The sequence below is a fragment of the Rosa rugosa genome, chromosome 7 (assembly GCF_958449725.1).
Source record: "Rosa rugosa chromosome 7, drRosRugo1.1, whole genome shotgun sequence".
NCBI lineage: Eukaryota > Viridiplantae > Streptophyta > Magnoliopsida > Rosales > Rosaceae > Rosa > Rosa rugosa.
The window spans coordinates 31,503,394-31,523,640 of NC_084826.1; the positions used below are offsets into that span (position 1 = coordinate 31,503,394).

At 36.4% G+C, this 20,247-nt stretch overlaps 1 protein-coding gene across 1 annotated transcript; it reads left to right on the plus strand.

Annotated features, from left to right (window-relative positions):
• The first annotated feature begins 1,429 nt into the window (after window positions 1-1,429).
• LOC133722406 (stromal processing peptidase, chloroplastic-like) lies at window positions 1,430-14,960 on the plus strand. Its single transcript, XM_062149299.1, has 26 exons — window positions 1,430-1,522; window positions 2,423-2,570; window positions 2,957-3,221; window positions 3,676-3,917; window positions 4,045-4,243; window positions 5,058-5,105; window positions 5,309-5,416; window positions 5,513-5,701; window positions 5,795-6,088; window positions 6,241-6,342; window positions 6,485-6,619; window positions 7,242-7,466; window positions 8,505-8,708; window positions 8,821-8,991; window positions 9,339-9,488; window positions 10,550-10,687; window positions 10,869-11,096; window positions 11,195-11,344; window positions 11,427-11,553; window positions 11,636-11,768; window positions 12,907-13,027; window positions 13,113-13,193; window positions 13,297-13,398; window positions 13,568-13,718; window positions 13,994-14,129; window positions 14,632-14,960. The coding sequence occupies exons 2-25, from the start codon at window positions 2,425-2,427 to the stop codon at window positions 14,074-14,076; spliced, it is 3,792 nt and encodes a 1,263-aa protein (XP_062005283.1). The 5' UTR covers window positions 1,430-1,522; window positions 2,423-2,424; the 3' UTR covers window positions 14,077-14,129; window positions 14,632-14,960.
• Window positions 14,961-20,247: the final 5,287 nt, after the last annotated feature.

Consider the following 20,247-nt stretch of genomic DNA (forward strand, 5'->3'; position numbering starts at 1 on the left):
TAGTGATATCCAACATTGCAGATAAGCCTAAGCAGCAATAACATAACACACAAATCATGAATGTCAAACTATCATGGATTCATGGAAACCTATGGCTAGAGAAGGAACTGATTCGGGTGGATTTTTGTGAGAAAATTTTGAAATTGAAAAGAAATAGGTAAATTTTGATGTTTGGGTTTAGGCTTTGAGGAATTTAAAGCTGCAAATGCCGTATTCATTTTCAACTTTCCCAATTTTCGGTATACAGTCTGCAGAATATGATTGGTTTTTTTTATTACTTGTAATATTAAAATGTTAATAATTATTGTTGCTTAGCTTAAGTGGGGAGCACAAACCCTGAGGGTGTATTGGTGAGTTTTTATTTTTGTCGGGCAAGGTGGTTGGGCCCACTCCTCCAATTGGAAGACGCCACATCACCATAATGAGTCCCTATTAGCCATGTCAGCAATCTAAGTTGATTGGGCATTCCATGTCACTGCCAAGTCATAAAAAGTGGGTCTTATTTATGTCACGTTAGCACTTAACAGTTAAAATTGACGAATTAGCTAACAATTGGACTAAACTGATCAAATCAGAAAGTTTATGGGTGTATTTGACCCAAACCTCCATCTATTGGAACTATCTAAATTGCTTATAAATGCAATTCCTTCATTCTTCTAAATAAATAAAAAAGTTGCAATTGCACGTGAACATAATTTGTTTTAAAATGGAGTGCGATCATATAAGCAATAATGTACCAGATCTCATTAGAACTCCGAAGTTAAGCTTGCCCCCTTTATGGGTAATCCCCTTTAGGGATAGGAAAACGGCCTAGCTGCTTTATTGAGAGATTTCGGCAACATTGAGAATTTAAAAAAGAAATTGCTGCTATTTCAGTGGTTGAAGTGCCGGTTGGCATTGCCTAAGTAACGTCCGACACTGTTTGCGCGCTTCTCTCCTCTTCATTCAATGCAAAGACAACCGCCTGAGCTTTTGACTCCAGCATCAGAGAATAGGAAAGGCCCATATCTAATGCTTGCTTCAACCCGCACGAGATCAGAACTCCGAATTAAGCAGCAATATCTATTTTCACACAATATTCTAAGACTGGGTGTGTTAGGATATTTTCTGGGTATAAATTTAGTCCTATTCCCATATATTACACTATCTAAGTGTCTTATAAATACAATTCCTTCCTTCTTAGAAACCAAAGAATCTCCTTTCAAACAAAGAAACCAAAGAATCTGTTTTAATTTAATGCAAGGGATCGACGTCACAAATGTGAATATAGGGTTTGTGTCGTGCTATTATGGCCTTAAAGGGTAGTGACGGATGTACACAGCGGGCTGGGTCGGCTTTTGAAAAAACAAAAAACCTAGAAAAAAAAAGAAAAGAAATTATGAGTGAAAGGGGTCGTTAGTGTAACCATATCCACCTAAAGGCTAAAAGCCTAAAGCTACCGACTCTTCTTCTTCTTCTTCTTCTTCTTCTTCAGGCCAATCTCCACACCCAAAGTTCGCCCATCTTGGATTCTCCTTAAAGCGTAAGTATCTTTTTCAATTCTCTTCTTCAATTCAATTGGATACAGATTGGGGAAAATTTTAGGGTTAAACGCTGTTTGAATTTGATGAATGTTTGTGAATAGATGATGCGTTGGTTCTTGGCCTTCTGGGCGTCTCTTTCTGTTTGTTTCTTTAATCTGTAGTTCTATTGTTAATTTGTGTAATCCTTAGTTCATCTTTTGATGTTTTGAGTTTAGGATAACAAATTCGGGAGTCGGTTGATGACTCTATGTTGGATTATTCCTGATTGCTCACTTCTTCATTGCTAAGTATTTTAATGCCACTGCCAGCCTCAAACAACAATTGTCCGAGGACTATTGTGAAATTCTTTTTGTAAGGAGGGGATAGTGTGATATCGCGTATCCGATTTGAACTTGTTTCGGTTATTTTGACTTGTGGCTATCTGATTTAAACAAAAATATGGTTCAGTTGTGGCTATTTTTACAGAGGTTCAGCTTAGTACTAAATTACTTTATATTCTATTCTGAACTGAACATGTTGCTTGGGTTGAAAGGCTTTATGGTCCTCCTCAAAAACCCTGCTAGATTTGTACTTCCGATAGATTAATCTTTTTGTCCCTCTTTTTGTTGTAGCGACTTATGAATGTGTTGCAATTATTTAGCCAAAAGTTCAAATGACAGCACATTGTGGGAAAATTGCAAAACTAATAAAAATACTATTTATCATAAGTTACAATAAAGTACATGATTTTTCTTTCATATTTTCTTTTTCAATATTGGAAAATAGATATCTTTCATTACTTTTTTATTTATTTATTTTTTCTGAAGACTATGAAATATTCTATGATTCTATCCCTATCTGTTAAAGTAGCAAGATCTTTAGGTCTAATGTTTGATGTTGGGTTACATATCTGTGGACAGCAATGGCGGCTATAAGTTCTCTGGTGGGAAGCATTCCCCAAATTGGTCCGACAATATGCAGAGATGATGGTTATTCAAAAAGGCGGGCGAAGAATTCTCTGGTTTCTATTATTGGCCCTCGTCTACCCTTATTTTCTTCTCAGACCAGGTATATTCTTCTATTCTTCAAGTTTCATCCTAATGGATTATTTGCTCCTTGCTAATTTGGTTAGCCCTGACTAACTAGACAAGTAATTATATATACTAAAAGATATTTTCAGCTATAGATAACTATTTTTATTTTTTTTATGAGAAAACAGAATTGATTAAAACATGAACAAAACTAAACTCATAGATAATACAAATCAAATCATTTCATATTCCTGCTGTGTTGTGTTGACTTGAATATAGCTCACAACCTATTTAACAAGTTCAATAATCGTTTTGTGTTGACCTGAAAATGTTAATCGGTTAATTTGTTAATAGACTATTATTAGCAGCATTGGATATGACTGACAAATTTCATGTTTCTGGGCATTTTCTTGGGGATGAAAGACGTCTGCTTCAAGTTGGTCCGGGTAAATCAAGTTTACCAAGAAAGAAGAGGAATAGTTGGGAACAATGTATCTCCATATTTGGAGAGCCTTTGACAGGAGCACCTTTTCCCCGAAAGTATAACGGCATTTCTAGCTCTTTTTGCCAAAGCAGAAGTTCTTCATGGCAAAGTAGAAGTCGTCTTCGCCTCAGGACGTCCACACCAAGTGCCTTTCCTGACAGAACTTCTTTCTGTTTATCCAACCGTAAACTTGAGAAGGCTTTTGTAAGTGGGCAACCCAAATTTACTTCTGTTGAAATTTCACATCCAACATCTTTTTGTACTGTTTGGCATGGATTGGCTTTAATTTCTCTCCTTCTGGGCTATAGAAATGTTCATCACAGAATTGTTGCAGTTCTTTGAAATGTAGCCTGCTGCTTGACCTAAAAAATATTCTTTCACGATGTGTGTTTTTTCTTTGAACTTGCACAGAACGGACATATACACATGTTTTTTCCTTGTGGCTTTTCTTCTTTCACACAAATGTAGTAGGTTGATTGGAAGTGACTTCTTTGGACAGTTTTGCTATAGTCTAATGGGAATACTGAATGCCTTGTATTTCTACAATTTTTATTATTACTTTACTTTTATTGATGCATTTCAATGGGAAACATTCTAATGTACTATTAGTCATGCTTCAAGACATTTCCTGACTTATACTGATCCATATATTTTTTAGGTGAAGGATCTGCATATTCCATATGCAACCGTAGGTCCAGATGAGCCACATGCAGCAAGTACATCTTGGCCAGATGGTATTCTTGAGAAACAGGGGCCAGATGTAGTATATCCTGGAGGAGGACAAACAGAGGTAGAGGGGTTTCTAAGTTCTGAACTTCCATCTCACCCAAAGTTGTATCTAGGACAACTAAAAAATGGTCTGCGCTATCTGATTTTACCAAATAAAGTTCCGCCAAACAGGTTCAGCCTCTTTACATGAGCAGATCTTATTGGCTTATACTTCTCTGTTTATGTTGAAAGATAATAGTAAAGATTTTTTTCTTCCATACATTTTCTCTTACAAAGAGCACATTTGTTGGAGTTTTAGGTTTGAAGCACACATGGAAGTGCATGTAGGATCAATCGACGAGGAAGAGGATGAGCAAGGGATTGCACATATGATTGAACATGTTGCTTTCCTTGGAAGTAAGAAACGCGAGAAACTTCTTGGGACGGGGGCTCGATCCAATGCTTACACTGATTTCCATCATACAGTGTTTCACATCCATTCGCCACTTAGTACAAAGGTTTCCCCCTTTCTGTTACGCTAACAGTCAGCAACTGCTTTTTTATTTTTTTATTTTATATCTTAATTATGATATTTTGTGATTTTATCTAAGTCAGCACCCAAGTTAACTAATGGATACAGTATTCAGTTATTCTGGTTATGATGTTTCAAACAGAATACTTAAATTTATTAATATGAGCAAATCTATAAATATATCTTGTCGAAAGACTCAAAACTTTATTTTGTCCTTGGACAAAATAGAGATTAATAATACAAAGAGTCATGTACATTTTGATAGGAAAGAAGAAAATTGTATTAAAAACAATAAAGATGATTGGTGAAAGTCATAGATGCAGTGGGGAGGTAGAAGCTGAGATTGTTTAAGAAGGCTTGGGTGAGCTGGGCATTGGGCATCTGTAGCAGGGTGCTTTTTTCTGTCAAGTTGAATTTCCATGGCAATGAAAAAAGGGCTAAAGCTCTTTGGGATTGCAGAGCTTCGGCTGTAATTTGGGCAGAAAGGAATTGATGGATCTTTGATGACTATAATGGAGTGGGGGTGGAAGTTAGATTCTTGTCTGCCTTGTGGGGTTCTGTTTCAGTTAAATTAAATACTATACTTCTTCCTCCATTTTTCTAGTCCTGTTGTAGTTTTCTTATCTTTTTGTTTTGTTTCCTGTAGCTCACTTAGAACTTCTTGTCCGCGGCTTTTGTTTCTTGCTTCTGGTTACCTCTTGCAATAAAAGTGTTTGTTTTAAAAAAGGAACAAAAAGTAGTTAAGATGATCAGAACCTAGTGTCTTATAAATATAATGACAACAATATGTTGGTTTCCAGGATTCTGATGAAGATCTCCTTCCAAATGTGCTGGATGCCTTAAATGAGGTATTAATGATCAATTGTCCTATATGAGCTTGAACTACATGCTTAGTATGGGTTTGTTTGTATTCTTTCAATTCAGTCCTTTCATTTTTACCATACATTATTCAGTTTATCTGTTTTACAAAAAAAAAAAAAAAAAAAAAAAATTGATATAAGACGTTTGTAGTTCTGAGGTCTCATTTACTTCTGCTTCATTGATGCTACAGATTGCTTTTCACCCAAAATTCCTTTCTTCTCGTGTTGAGAAGGAACGGCGGGCTATACTTTCAGAATTACAGATGATGAATACAATAGATTATCGCGTTGACTGCCAGGTTTGGACTAGGGAGGTTCATAATATTTTAGCTTGTTATTGAATTTGTATTGCTAAGCATTATCTCAACTTCTGCATGTTTTAATCTTGAGTACAGTTATTACAACATCTGCACTCTGAAAACAAGCTAAGCAAAAGGTTCCCGATTGGATTAGAGGAGCAGATTAAGAAGTGGGATGTAGATAAAGTGCGAAAATTTCATGAGCGTTGGTACTACCCTGCAAATGCAACCTTATACATTGTTGGGGATATTGACAACATCTCAAAAACAATTTACCAAATTGAGGTATGCAAGAATTCACCTTTATCATGTCTTATTTGTATTTATTGATTCACTTCTAGAATCATGGACAGACTAAAATTAGCTTCTTTACCGCAGGCTGTCTTTGGACAAACTGGCCAAGAAAATGGGTCAGCACCTACTCCTAGTGCGTTTGGTGCAATGGCTAGTTTCCTTGTCCCTAAGCTTTCAGTTGGCCTGACTGGAAATTTGCCTACTGAAAGATCGTCTAATTCCATTGATCAAACAAAACTCCTTAAAAAGGAAAAGCACACTGTTCGTCCTCCTGTGAAGCATAATTGGTCACTCCCTGGAAGTAGTATGCATTTGAAGCCTCCACAGATTTTTCAGCATGAATTGATTCAGAATTTCTCATTTAATATGTTCTGCAAGGTACAAGGGACTGTAGAGTTTCTTCCAACTATGAGCATTTTTGGTCTGAAAAATTCTTATTTAATATGGTTATTGATTTTTAATCACATACATTTCTTTACCCCTATCTCGCTCTCTCTATCTTCTAAGCATGTGTTGTGGAACTACTGCAGATTCCTGTGAACAGGGTTCGAACATATGGCGACTTGCGAAATGTTCTAATGAAGAGAATATTTCTTTCTGCTTTGCATTTCCGAATTAATACAAGATACAAGGTCCATTTTTAGTTTTACCCACAAAATTTCCAGTTTGTACCAAAGTTGCTACTTTACTGAATTCCTATTATGTGCTATATATGCGAGTATCTTGATATACCATGCTGTCCGTTTTGACTGAGCTAATTGTAAAAAATTGCAGAGTTCAAACCCACCATTTACTTCAATTGAATTGGATCATAGTGACTCTGGAAGGGAAGGATGCACAGTCACTACTCTTACTGTAACTGCCGAACCCAAGAATTGGCAAACTGCAATAAGAGTTGCTGTTCACGAGGTTTGCATTTCCGTCTTGCATACTGGAATTGGAAAACTGTTTATGGGTTTTGAGTATAGTTTGCATGCTATCAATACAGAGAAGTTCTGTACTGTGGTTTAGATGGGACCCTTGACAATAGTTTGCAACTTTTACAAAGTCGACCTTTATTTTTTCTCAAAAAAAAAAAAAAAAAGAGTTGACCTTGGAACTTTACTCTTCACCATTTTTATTTTAATGAATTTCGCACCTATGAATCAATAAAAAATGTGTTTTGTTTCCTTTTGCTTTTTTGTTATAAAAACTGAGCATGATGATTGGCCACTTTGATGTCTTGGTCTGTAAGCTATAAACAATAAGCCTTCACTTTTTTAATTTGTTTTTAATTTTTATACTTTTTCTACTTGCATGGAGAAAACATACTTCATTGTTTAGTAAGTACTCTTGATATTGCAGCTTCAAGCTTTTTGCACTTATCCCTTCATGCTTGGAAAAAACAAACTTCCCAGTTCATTCATTTCTAATGAACTTCAGTTGACCATCCTTTTCAGTTTTTATTTTGCTTCCTATGTTAGTATGTTTTCTGTGGATTATTGTGTAGTTGATTACTAAACTTTGCAGTTATATCTCTTGTTTTCTGCAGGTTAGAAGGCTCAAAGAATTTGGTGTTACTAAGGGTGAATTGACACGTTATATAGATGCTTTATTAAAAGATAGTGAGCATCTGGCGGCTATGATAGATAATGTATCTTCGGTTGATAATTTGGATTTCATTATGGAGAGTGATGCGCTGGGCCATACAGTAATGGATCAGAGACAAGGACATGACAGTCTGGTTGCTGTTGCTGGAACTGTTACTCTTGAAGAGGTAATGTTCAATCATTAATCATTTGTTATTGTCACTTGGTATTGTAAATGTAATAGTGTCCAAGTAAACCATAAAAAACACATACAAGAACATGTAGAATGGTAGTATTCTACTTAGCAGTCCTATTTATGCTAATTATGTGTATTAGTGTTTCCTAGAGGCAGTTTTCTCTGCTATATGTTACAAGTAGGCTTAGTAAGGTCACCATTCTGAATTACAGGACACATTAGAATAATGCGTAGGCTCACTTTGGTACTAGAATTATATATTTAGTAACAAACATAGTTAAGGATAGGTTATTAGATTTAGTAAGAATGTGTTAAATGTATAATTCATATAGCAACATAGATGAGGGATATTTTATAATTATATATACATTAATATAGTTATATATTAATGTATCAAATCTCTTAAATGTATAATTCATGTAGCAACATGGGTAAGGGATATTTAATAATTATTATATACATTATAACTTTGTGTACTAGAATGGGTGTTATTTGCTAGAGTTCTGTTTCCCGATAAGGCCAAATAGGCAAAAGCAGATTTATGCTTTTGCTCTGGTGTATGTAATATCCTGGCAGTGACTCAGTGAAGTCGTGAATATATCTATGGATATTTATTCATCTCAAAAAAAAAAAAAAAAAGTTAAGTGTATTTATCTTGATTAACTACTTTTCATTTTTTATTTTATTTTATAAATTAATTCATTTGTTAAAGTACACCACGAATGTTGGTTGATTATAAATAGATAAAGGATATAGTGGATGCTTTCGTTTTAATTGTTCAGAGCACAAAATATATTCTGTTTTGGTTTGTACGATCTGGATCATGGTGCATAGTGTGCGTAGTGATTGCTTCCGAATTGAGGGTCTGAGGCAATCCTTAAATATAGTATCATTGTTCTCATCAAAATAGGAAAAATAATGAAGTTTATATTTTTAAGGCAATGCTGGAAATTGAGGACCCAACATTTTGTTTAATCTTTTAAGTTTAAATATTTAATTTTCAGTTTTTTATTTTGTTGTAATTGTGTAGGTTAACTCTATTGGCGCCAAGGTGTTGGAATTTGTTTCTGATTTTGGAAAGCCTACTGCACCCCTTCCTGCAGCGATCGTTGCTTGTGTTCCAAAGAAAGTGCATGTTGATGGCAAGGGTGAAACTGAGTTCACCATTTCCCCTGATGAGATTACAGCTGCTACGAGAGCTGGATTGGAGGACCTCATTGAACCTGAGCCAGAGGTGTCCTTCCTTAAAAACTTGGCCTGCTTCCTCCTTAACTTCACTATTTAGATGTCTCTGGAAAGTTCTTACTTACTTCATTGTTGACTGGTTTCCTGTCTTGTTTGTGCAGCTTGAAGTGCCAAAAGAATTGATATCTTCATCGCAGTTGCAGGAATTGAGGCAGGAGCGCATGCCATCCTTCATCACCTGTAGCCCAGAAACAAATATGACAAAAATTTATGACAAGGAAACAGGGATCACTAGAGCTCGTCTTTCAAATGGAATTGGTGTAAATTACAAGGTATCTCTTGCTTATGTTTTAGTTGGTCATATACTTGTTTTCTAGTTTCTCTTCTATTAAATGAAATTTCCATTGCTCATCATTGATAAGAAGATTGAAATATAAAAATATGTGAAAGAATGAGGGCAGCTTAATCACGTCATGTCATACATTATTGTGGGTTATATTGGCAATATAGTGTTATTGTGGCTGAGATTGACGTCAGTTTGAAACTTTAAGTTGTCATGCCGCACCTATAGTTTCTCTAATTTTTTGTGCTTAGTTACTTTCACTGTTATTGATGAAAATATACACATGAGTTAGCCACTAACACTAAATTCATGTCTTTGTTCTATATTCAATCACAGATTTCAAAAAGTGAGGCTCGGGGAGGTGTGATGAGGCTTATAGTTGGTGGTGGACGGGCAACTGAAAGTCCTGAATCAAAAGGTTCTGTTGTTGTGGGTGTACGAACTCTTAGCGAGGGAGGTCGTGTTGGAAACTTTTCAAGGGAGCAGGTATGTTATCTCTCTATCTCTCTCTCTCTCCCTCCCTCCCTCCCTCCCTCCTAATCTATTATGTATATTAGATTTAATAGGAGATTCATTCATCTTGAATAATGCATTATAGTATATCTTGAGATTGGGGCTTGTTAAATAAATTAGGTATAACAAAGGGTCATTATGTGAATTAGCTTTCACATCTCACAAGTAATTGTTCAAATAGCAAAGTGCTGGCCTATTTATTGTGAGCCGTTTTACAATTTTTCCATACTGCCTCAATTGGTCTCACTTTTTTGGACTACGGAGTTTTCTTTGCTCTGGGTTTAGGCTTTAGTGTCTAGTTGTGTTTTATGTTGATGAGCTTCTTCCTTAAATAAACAAACTTGTGCTTCTTATAGGAAAAAGAAAAAGAACTACCCCGAGAAAAAAAATTAAATTCCAGTTTAGCATAGTAGTATTTCATGGGACTTAATGCTTATGATATTCGTTGATGCCAACTTACTTTACAGTAGTTGCGAGATTTCTTTGTGGCATAGTAATAATATAAGAACCTTGATGATGCAAGTAATTAAGATGTAGTTCTTGGTAGTTTCTGTATGCTTTAATGTCTTTATTAAATGTTGTTTAGAGTCTAAGGGGGTAGTTGTCTGATAGCTGTCTTAGCATTTAATGTAATCTCTGAATTAGGAGTCTTTATTGTTGTTTGTGGGCTCTAGAAAGGAGCAGGGAATGTCTAGAAAGGTCTAGGGAATGTCTGGTAGTATTTTAAAAGAGGGTTTAGCCCAGACCTGTACGAATTCAGTTCTGAACCATTATTCAAAGTATTCCATATTGAAATACTTCAAGGCTTTCCCTGATTTCCCTTAGAAATCTAGGCTCCAACGGTGTTTGGAGTAATCTTAACTAGCTCTAAGTGTCAGATCCACACTTGGTTGCTGTTTGTGTTTTCATTTACATCACTTGATAATATAGATCATTAAATATGGTATTATGTAATCTTTTTTTAATATTATACATATCTGAGCTTCCCTCATTTCTGCTGAGACTGCCTCATGTATATGCATCATTGTTCTCAGGTAGAACTGTTCTGTGTGAATCACTTGATTAATTGCTCATTGGAGTCCACGGAGGAATTTATTTCTATGGAATTCCGTTTCACTTTAAGAGATAATGGGATGCGTGCTGCTTTCCAATTGCTTCACATGGTACTTGAGGTAAACTCATCGTGACTTATATTCTATGTGCTGATTTTTGGATGTTGGGGCATTTCTTGTTATGTGTGTTGTCTGCATGTTTGGTCTATGTCTTCTACGGGGCATCTCCAATTTAGCGGCATGCATTAGAATATATGAATTTTAGGACAGATGATTGACAGTAATGCTTGCTGACTTGCAGCATAGTGTCTGGCTGGATGATGCATTTGATAGAGCAAGACAATTATATTTGTCATATTATCGCTCCATCCCTAAAAGCTTGGAGCGCTCAACTGCTTACAAACTCATGTTGGCAATGTTGGACGGGGATGAGCGTTTTGTAGAACCTACACCAACATCATTGCAAAATTTAACTTTGCAATCTGTGAAGGATGCAGTGATGAACCAATTTGTTGGCAATAACATGGAGGTGTGCATATCCTACCTGCTGATTTTTAATTTATTATTATTATTTTTTCTGTAAGAAAAATGATCATTCCTCATTTTAAGCTGTATACATATGTTTAGGTAAGTGTTGTTGGGGACTTCTCGGAGGAGGAAATCGAGTCTTGTATTCTTGATTACTTGGGAACAGTACAATCAGCAAAAAAATTTGAGACTGAGCAGAAGTATAATCCGGTTGTGTTTCGACCATCTTCTGATTTGCAGTCTCAGCAAGTGAGTAGTAATAGATTTGTTTGGATGATGGAATGTCTATAACGGTTTGGCATATGCTAATAGTTTATTTCCTTTCAAACAGGTGTTCTTGAAAGATACAGATGAGAGAGCATGTGCTTATATTGCAGGTCCTGCACCAAATCGTTGGGGTTTTACTGTTGACGGTAAAGACCTGTTTGAGTCGATCACTGATATTTCTTCTAGTGATGGTGAGTTGCATCGAATCTGGAATTAGGTATCAGATTTGCATATTTTTGAGATGTATTTTATGTGTTGAAGCTGGTTATGCAGATGCGCAGCTGAAATCTGCAGAGCTAGTTGTGGAGGATAAGGATATTCAGAAGGATCTGCAAAGAAAACTCCGTGGTCATCCGCTTTTCTTTGGCATCACAATGGGGCTCCTGGCTGAGATTATAAATTCCAGGTAATTATTTCCATGAGTAGAGAATTATCTGCATGTGCTCTTCCTTATTCATTATCTGCCTGCTCTGCAATGTGTGCCCAAAATATGTTATTTTTCCATGCTGTATACCGACTATTATTAATAGGGTAAAAGTTATAAATGGTCCATGTGATTTGGGGTGATACTCAATATTAACCTTGTGGTTTCAAAATGTTTAATTTTACCCTTGTGATTTGCGAAGTTGATCGAAGTTCGTCCAAAAGCTAGTTTTGACAAAAACTTTCTCATGTGCAAGGATAAGTTTCTCATCTCAATCAAAAAATAGAACGAAAGAAGATTTAAATTAGAAATTTTATGGAAAACAAAATTAAAAAAAAAAAAAAAAAACAGAATTCCACAACCTCCTATTTCTTTTCAGGGGGATTTGTTTTCCTTTTTAAGTTTCACTTTTTCAGAAGCTATTTAATTCAATTTTCTTTTTACTTTTTTTTTAAAATTAAAATGACAAATTTATCCTTGCACATGTAGGATTTTTTTGTCTAAAATAGTATTTGGACCAACATTGATTAATTTCGCAAACCATAGGGGTAAAATTAAACATCTTTAAACCACTAGGTTAATTTTGAGCATCACTCCAAACCCCAAGGACTATTTATAAATCTTACCCTATATTAATAAGTCTTCAGTGGGAGGTTCTCTGATTCGTTACAGCCATTTCGTATCAGCCAACATTATCTGAATGTGCATGTTGGAGGTTTTATTTGATACTGGGATAGAGTGATTTTTGGTCATCTCGTCTTCCATTTAGTTAAACTGGAAAGCCCTTTTAGGTTGAAACAGATAGGAGGTATGTGAATGATACTGGGTTTGGGGAATGGACTTGTCAAGCAGGTTGATTGTCTAACGACACTCTACTTGATTACTATGATTTGAGGGCATTATGATGAGTCCTACATCAAGATAGTAGGACATGATATTAGTCATATTACATGTGTAACCTTAGCTTTTCATAAACATGTATCAGTATTGAACATATTTTTGCATGCGAATCACCTCTCTGGTTATCTGAGTTTTTGATATTGTTTTCTTTTATTTATGTTTATTTATTTATTTTAATTCTTTATATGCACTTATTTGTAATATTCCATGCTCTTTGCAGACTTTTTACGACGGTCAGAGATTCACTTGGCTTGACATATGATGTCTCATTCGAGTTGAACCTTTTTGATAGGCTGAATCTCGGATGGTATGTCATATCTGTAACATCAACTCCTGGCAAGGTGCGTAATTTAGATTCATATACAGAAAAAATATGTCGTTGTTATTTCCAATCTCCTCACAGGTTTAGCTGTAATAAACATTCAGGTTCACAAAGCTGTTGATGCATGCAAGAATGTCCTTAGAGGTTTGCATAGCAATAAGATTTCCCAAAGGGAGCTGGACAGGGTTAATTTCTTTGCTTTTTTCTTCTAGAATAGAAATTCTTTTTTTCTTAGATAAAGTGGAATTCTCATGACCACCTTTCTAATTAACATGTTAATAATTGTAGGCAAAACGGACGCTTCTGATGAGACATGAAGCTGAGATCAAGTCAAATGGCTACTGGCTTGGACTTTTAGCTCACTTGCAAGCTTCTTCTGTTCCAAGGAAGGTAAACTAGAAATTTCTTAATGATGTCCTCCAGTTTATTTAGAGATTACAGATATACTCATGGAGAATAATATTGGATAGATTTTTTTTGTCACTTTATCAATGCTGAAAGTGTTACTTAGAAAACCATTGTAAAGATTGAGATACTCATAGTGCGCTATTTGGTTCAGGATATATCTTGCATCAAAGATCTTACTACTTTGTACGAAATTGCTGCTATTGAGGACGTATACCTTGCATATGATCAATTGAAAATAGATGACGATTCTTTGTACTCATGTATTGGAATTGCTGGGGCTCAAGCTGGTGATGAAATGACTGGTGAGGATATATTGTGCTGCATTGAACTTTTTTCAATCTGCATACCCTGAAACTTATAAAGATACAGTGGATTAGGTTTTCTGGATGTGTATTGAACTAGTTGGAGTGGCCATGAGACCTCATAAAAATATTGCCTTTCTTTGTCTTTCTGGAATTTCAAACTGGCTTAATTTTATTTGGAGTACCTTTAGTTATATCTGCTTTTGCCTCATCATTTTAGTGTGTTTTACTTACTCTTTTTTATCTGATCAACCTATAATTTGCTGCTTATTTAGAAGTCGAAGAACCAGAGGGAGGCTTTCCAGGTGTTTTCCCAGTTGGGCGTGGGTTATCTACAATGACACGGCCTACAACATGATCTTAGATTATACGTGCCATCTCACATATAGTAAAGACATATCTAGCATTAAGGTATTCCACAAGCTCGAAGTTTCATTTCCCTTTTAATATAGCTGTTCATAGAATTTTCTCATTACTATCTTCTTTTAGTAATTGCCACTATACTTTTCTGCATTAGATGCATTTATATAATGGATTCCAATTATTTCATTAATGTTTTATCAATAAAAAAATTGTGGACATCGAATAATAATTGTTGCATTGTATGTTTTAGAGAAACAAAAAAAAGGATCATGGAATGAATACAGAGATTCATGCCTTACAATGATTATATATTGGAAAATCTTATTGTATCAGTGTTAAGATAATTTGTGTAGAGTATTGAACTGGTCAGGACAATATCAAAATCCTTGGTTGATTGCAGAAAATGAACATGTTCATGAAATTTCTATGCCTAGAGGACTTAAACTTTATTAGTTTGCTTATCGTATGTATGACTCATAAAAGTTAAAAGTTACTTGACTTTACCCCTGTTTATGATTATAGGTGTACTGACTTCCACATTTGTAAACAGGTGCAGTGGCGAGAAGCTAAGACCAGATAATGCTAAAGGCCTGCTCGCCAAAGTCCCGCCAGAACAAATCATAGCACACACCATAGTCATGCCATTCAACGTGAAGTCATCAACTGTCTTGGTTGACATGCTCCTGCATATTATTACCGTTGGGAGCAATTGGAAACCACTGATACTTGCTTCATTCCCAGTTCAACAGTGAGCATTGGGTGGTAGAAAACAGTAACATGATTTGTCTAGTACAAAATTACGGGCTATACCAAGTGCCTGGGCCAATTCTTTGATATTGTAAATACATGAGCCTCTTGTCAGTTATCCAAAATTTTGCCGTTCCGTATCATTTTGCAATCTTGTTTTTTGTTTTATGAATTCAAAAACTTATGTAATTTGCGTTCGGTGCATTAAATTTAAAAAATAAGGAAAACAAATTTTAGGAAACAATTCAGAAGCTATGAATAAATATGGGAAAGTGATTGTTTCCCAAAAACAACCTGTCCTGTAATTAGAAAAGTGATTTATTTATTTTTTACTTTTAAGCACATAGATCCACAAACTCCTCTTTTTTGATCTCTCTCTTTCTTTACCACAATTTCCACCGAGACTTATCCTCTCTTCTCATGATCTCATATACTTTATCTGTTGTTTGAACTTTCTTCTTCCCCGTCTTTTTCAATCAATTGAAACTTGCAGAATCATGCAGTAGAGAAGAATGAAGGATTTAGAAAAGGGAAAATTTCACAAATAGTACATCAAGTAAAGGTTATTAATAATTCTTATACATAATGTTCCAAACCAATCATTTTGGTACACGGACTCTCGAGCCCGACCCACTATGTAGACACGACGTCAATGACGCCGTTAATTCTAATGTCATTATGCATTTGTCAAAGGGTAATTTAGTAATCTCACTCATTTTTGGGGTTAAAAACAAAAAAAAAATTTCTCCTGATCTCCTCTGACTCTCTCCTTCTCTCCCTCCCGGTAACTACACAAATGTACGGCTCTCTATTTTTAGACCATTTCGTTTTTGAATTTTGTTTAACAAACGCCTAATCAAGCAACCATTGATTCTCTCAGTTGCTAGCTCAGCAAAACTGAATCGTGTGAGATCGGCGAGCTGAATCAGCGGCGGAGATGGCGCCGAGCACAATCCGGAAGGCGATCGGAGCCGTCAAGGACAAGACGAGCATCAGAATCGCGAAGGTCGCCAGCAACATGGCGCCGGACCTGGAGGTCGCCATCGTGAAGGCCACCAGCCACGAGAAGTACATCCGGGAGATCCTCCAGCTGACGTCATACTCCCGGGGATGCGTCCACACGTGCGTTTCGGCGGTGTCGAAGCGACTGATCGTGGCGCTCAAGGCGTTGATGCTGGTGCACCGCCTCATGAACGACGGCGACCCTGTCTTCTAGGACGAGACCCTGTCTTCCATACATTTGTGTTGATCCAAATCTTGTTGAGGATCTATGTGGAGTACCCAACACTGAGGGACACCTCGAGTTTCCATTTCGATTACGTGATTTTCGGGACCAATTCCTTCTGTGCGTTCGCTTTGAATCTTGCTGTGTTCTTGCTTGTGAGGAAGACCTCGGCTTTGACGATGAATGTGGCGGGTGTGGTGAAAGATTGGCTCTTGATTGCCTTCTCTTGGTCTGTGATCAAGGACACTGCGACCCCAATCAATCTGGTGGGTTATGGCCTTGCGTTTTTGGGGGTTGCGTATTACAATCACTTGAAATTGCAGGCTCTGAAGGCCAAGGAGGCGCAGAAGAAGGTGCTTCCAGTGGATGAGGAGGCGAATAATAGGCTGTTGGAGGCTGAAGGTAAAGGACGGGAAGGAAAGTGAGTCCCAAAATTGATTTGCATAGTTCCTAATTGAGTTGTTGTTGTTGATTCAGCAGAGGTGAAAAGCTGTGAATTGATTAGGTTGGAATTGCAGAGGTGATCGGGATTGGGAGGGAGGAAGAGAGATGGGTGCCCATAGTGAGAGAGAGAGAGAGAGAGAGTGTGTGTGTGCTGGGTGCCCAGAGAAAGAAAGTTGGGTGCTCAGAGTAAAAAACTGAAAAGACCATATTACCCCTCAAATTAACAGCGTCATTGACGTCGTGTATTGATAGTGGGTCGAGTTTCAGATTTCGTGTACCGAAATGCTTGGTTTAGAACTTTATGTATAAGAATTATTAGTGGTCTTTACTTGGTGTACTGTTTGTGAAATTTTCCCTTTAGAAAATTCTTCTTTCACGTGTCAGATTTAATTTATATAGATGATTTAGGGTGAAAGCTTCAGTATTTTATGCTTCAATATAATTGGATTATCTCATGGGCAAGAGGAATTAACAACTACGGTTGAGACATTTGATTGAATTATCTTTTTGAACTAAAAATTCAAGAGCTTGCAACTTCATATAATATATTTTATAAACAAAATTGAGGGATTTGATTCTTCTTGTTCAATCTCCTTCACAATACTCTGTTTCTTTTCTCATAACAACCAATAAAAGATTCATAATCAATACAAACAAAATAGTCAATTTTTTATGATTACTGAGGAAAAACTGAACTAAGTGCTCTATATATATATATATATATATATATATATATATATAAATGATAGATATGTTTTTTTTTTAATGATAGATATGTTTTTAATATTTCAAGTTTTGAAATATTTGTACTGAACATGTAAATACATCTTAAAAACTTGTAATTTAATTCCCCGTTTCCATTCTACAATCTAATATTACAAAAATAGTTTCATAAAACGTTACAGGACACACCCTAATATATTCATGCCCCTGCCAAGTATTCAATTTGCATCCGCCCATGGAGGTTTTATTGCATAAAATGTACAGGACAGAGTGGATCCCCCATCCGAAGCCTAACTTTGTACTTTTTAGTAGAAAGTCTGGTGTATATGGATCCTTAATGATGGGGAAAAGTCCTACTTGGGGAAGTTAATTACGAAGCAAATGTGCTGGTGTGTGGGTTGTAATATTGTAGATTTTGATATCCAACTTTCTTATTCAATCAGTGTATGGTTTTATTACATCCAGATTGTGTTAATTTAAAGTTTAAGATGAGAAAAATAGAAACCATAGAGCAACAATTTGATGGACATGAAGTAGGGTGCGAGAGGGGTTTTTAGTTTGATATTTTAGTTATTATCTGCGCAAGAATGGAAGAGACCACGAATTTTTGAAGTTGATTTCTCAACAAAACAAGTACAAGTGACTGATGTAAAGTTGACGTAGGATGTGTATGGGGCCATTTTTAAAGCTAAATAAAAAAAGAAAAGAGGAAGAGCAAGAGAGGAGTTGCTCATTAACGGGCAGTCTAATTGGTTCATCCGCCAGAAACATAAACTGAAATTATCATTATAACACACCTAATTTATATTTTTTCTAGTCAGACAAATCCATGTAAGATATAACTGTTGAGAAATTAGAAATAAATCTTCTGTAAACTGGAGTATGATTACAAGAACAAAGATGACTCGATCACCTACTTTTAAAATGTTATGTAGCACGCGTCTTATCTCCTATGCAAATTCTTTTATTTCTATTTTTGGTTTCAACACGAAAAAGAACTAATCCAACCAAGTCATTAGCTTTACACCCTAACAAACTCGAAAGCTACCTACAGATCGACTGAGGTGTCCAAAAACAAGTGATACAGGTAGTACACCGACAAATCTAATTGATAATCTCCAAGACTATGAAAATTTCCAATACAAATTTCTAGGGATCATGTGTCGAAATGTGACAGATCCAACTCTTTTGTAAATGGAAAACAAAATGATAAACTGGGTACCCTCCAAAACAAATTGTCTGTATAGCTCCCTTTCATATTCTAATGTTTGATTCAAAATGACACACACCTTCCCCAGAACAATGTAGAAGCATATATTAGTTAGCTAGTGCATATATAATGTGGTTGCAGGTAGATGATAAGGTTTTTTCAGATATTGGATGGAGCATTCATTATTTCAAGCCCGGAAGAGAATCAAATACGTACACAGAACCCTTTTGGAATATTCATCATCATCCCAAGAGAAAGTGATGGTTTAAAAATATATATTTGGCTGGGAAATGAGAAAAGTAATTCTAATGGGGTGTTTCAGACTATACTGCCGTCTGTAATATTTGTCTACTCTCCTCTCATTTTCCGATGTGTTGGAACATACTCATCAAATGCGCGCATATACTCCATTTATTTATTATTCCACTCCCCAATATATACTTTTAGTCTTGGACACAACAGCAATTCAAAGTCAACAGGACCACCAACCACGTACTAAGAGCAAGTTCACCCGTTGGGTCACCGGGTCACCCACTATTCACTGCTTTTTAGTGTTAATTTCACCATCTGAGTCACGAGCACAGTGTATTTCGTGCCCTGGGTCACCCTGTACAGTGTTCTAGGTCACCATGGTGACCTGCATGTTGGGTTCCAGCCCATGAGTCTTTCCTAAGACAATTGTCTTAGAGTATGAGAATTGTTTACCCAGTAGGTTTTGGATTCCTACTGATGAATGGAGTTCCAATAAGGAAGGAAAATCCTTATTGATGTAGGATTACCTGTAATCCTTGTTGATTACAGAGAAGGAGAAGGCACAATTGCCTACCACCAATAGGAATAGGTTTCCTAATTGGTGAAGAAAGCTGATATCCTTATGGCTATATAAGGAGGGGTTCTGCTCTAGGTTTTTCATCACAAAGACAGAGAGCAAAGTGTATTCCATTCTCGGAGTTAGAGAGTGAGAGAGGGCAAAGAAGGGAGAGATAGGAAGAGAAGAGAGAGTTTTTATTTTCTTATTCTTTCTGGTTGTACCCATTATAAATATAGTGGAAGATCGTTTTTCTACCCAGTGGACATAGGCAAAAGTTTTGCTGAACCACCTTAAATCTGTGTTCTTGTGCTCGTATCTTTGTGGTTGTTTCTCTTGGTGTGCTGTGTTTATTTGTGTTTTTGACTTCACATATTGACCGATTCTCAACAAGTGGTATCAGAGCTCAGGCTCGTCTGGGAAATTTAAGGTTTGAATCGGTAGGTTCGGTGTTGTCAGAATGGAAGGAACAAATAGCACAATGATCAAACTCACTCACACGAATTGGGTGACGTGGATGCCAAGAATGAAGGAAAGTTGGGAAACTTTCATGGTGACCGTAAGTAATTCTGTGTCTGATGGAATACTGTCTATGGATACCGTTAAGGATAACATGCTTAACGAAGAAACAAGAAGGAAAGCTGTGGGCATAGACAATGGACAAGGAAAGTTCCTTGTCACAATGGGTAAAGACAAGAATTCAGGTCGAGGGTTTAGTGGCAAGTGTCACTATTGTGGCAATACAGGCCACATGAAGCGGATGTGTCGAAAGTGGAAACAAGACAAAAAGAAAGGCAACTACCAAAATAATGGAGATGCTGACATTATCTCAGGAGATGTTCTTACAGTTCAAGAATGTCTATATGTTGGTGACAAGGGTCACGATTGGTTCGTGGATACCGGTGCAAGTTGTCATGTTACTTCCAACTTGGAGCTTTTTTCTACATACGAAGCACGCGACTTTGGGATGTTAAAGATGGGCAATACAAGCTACTCCAAGATTTCAGGA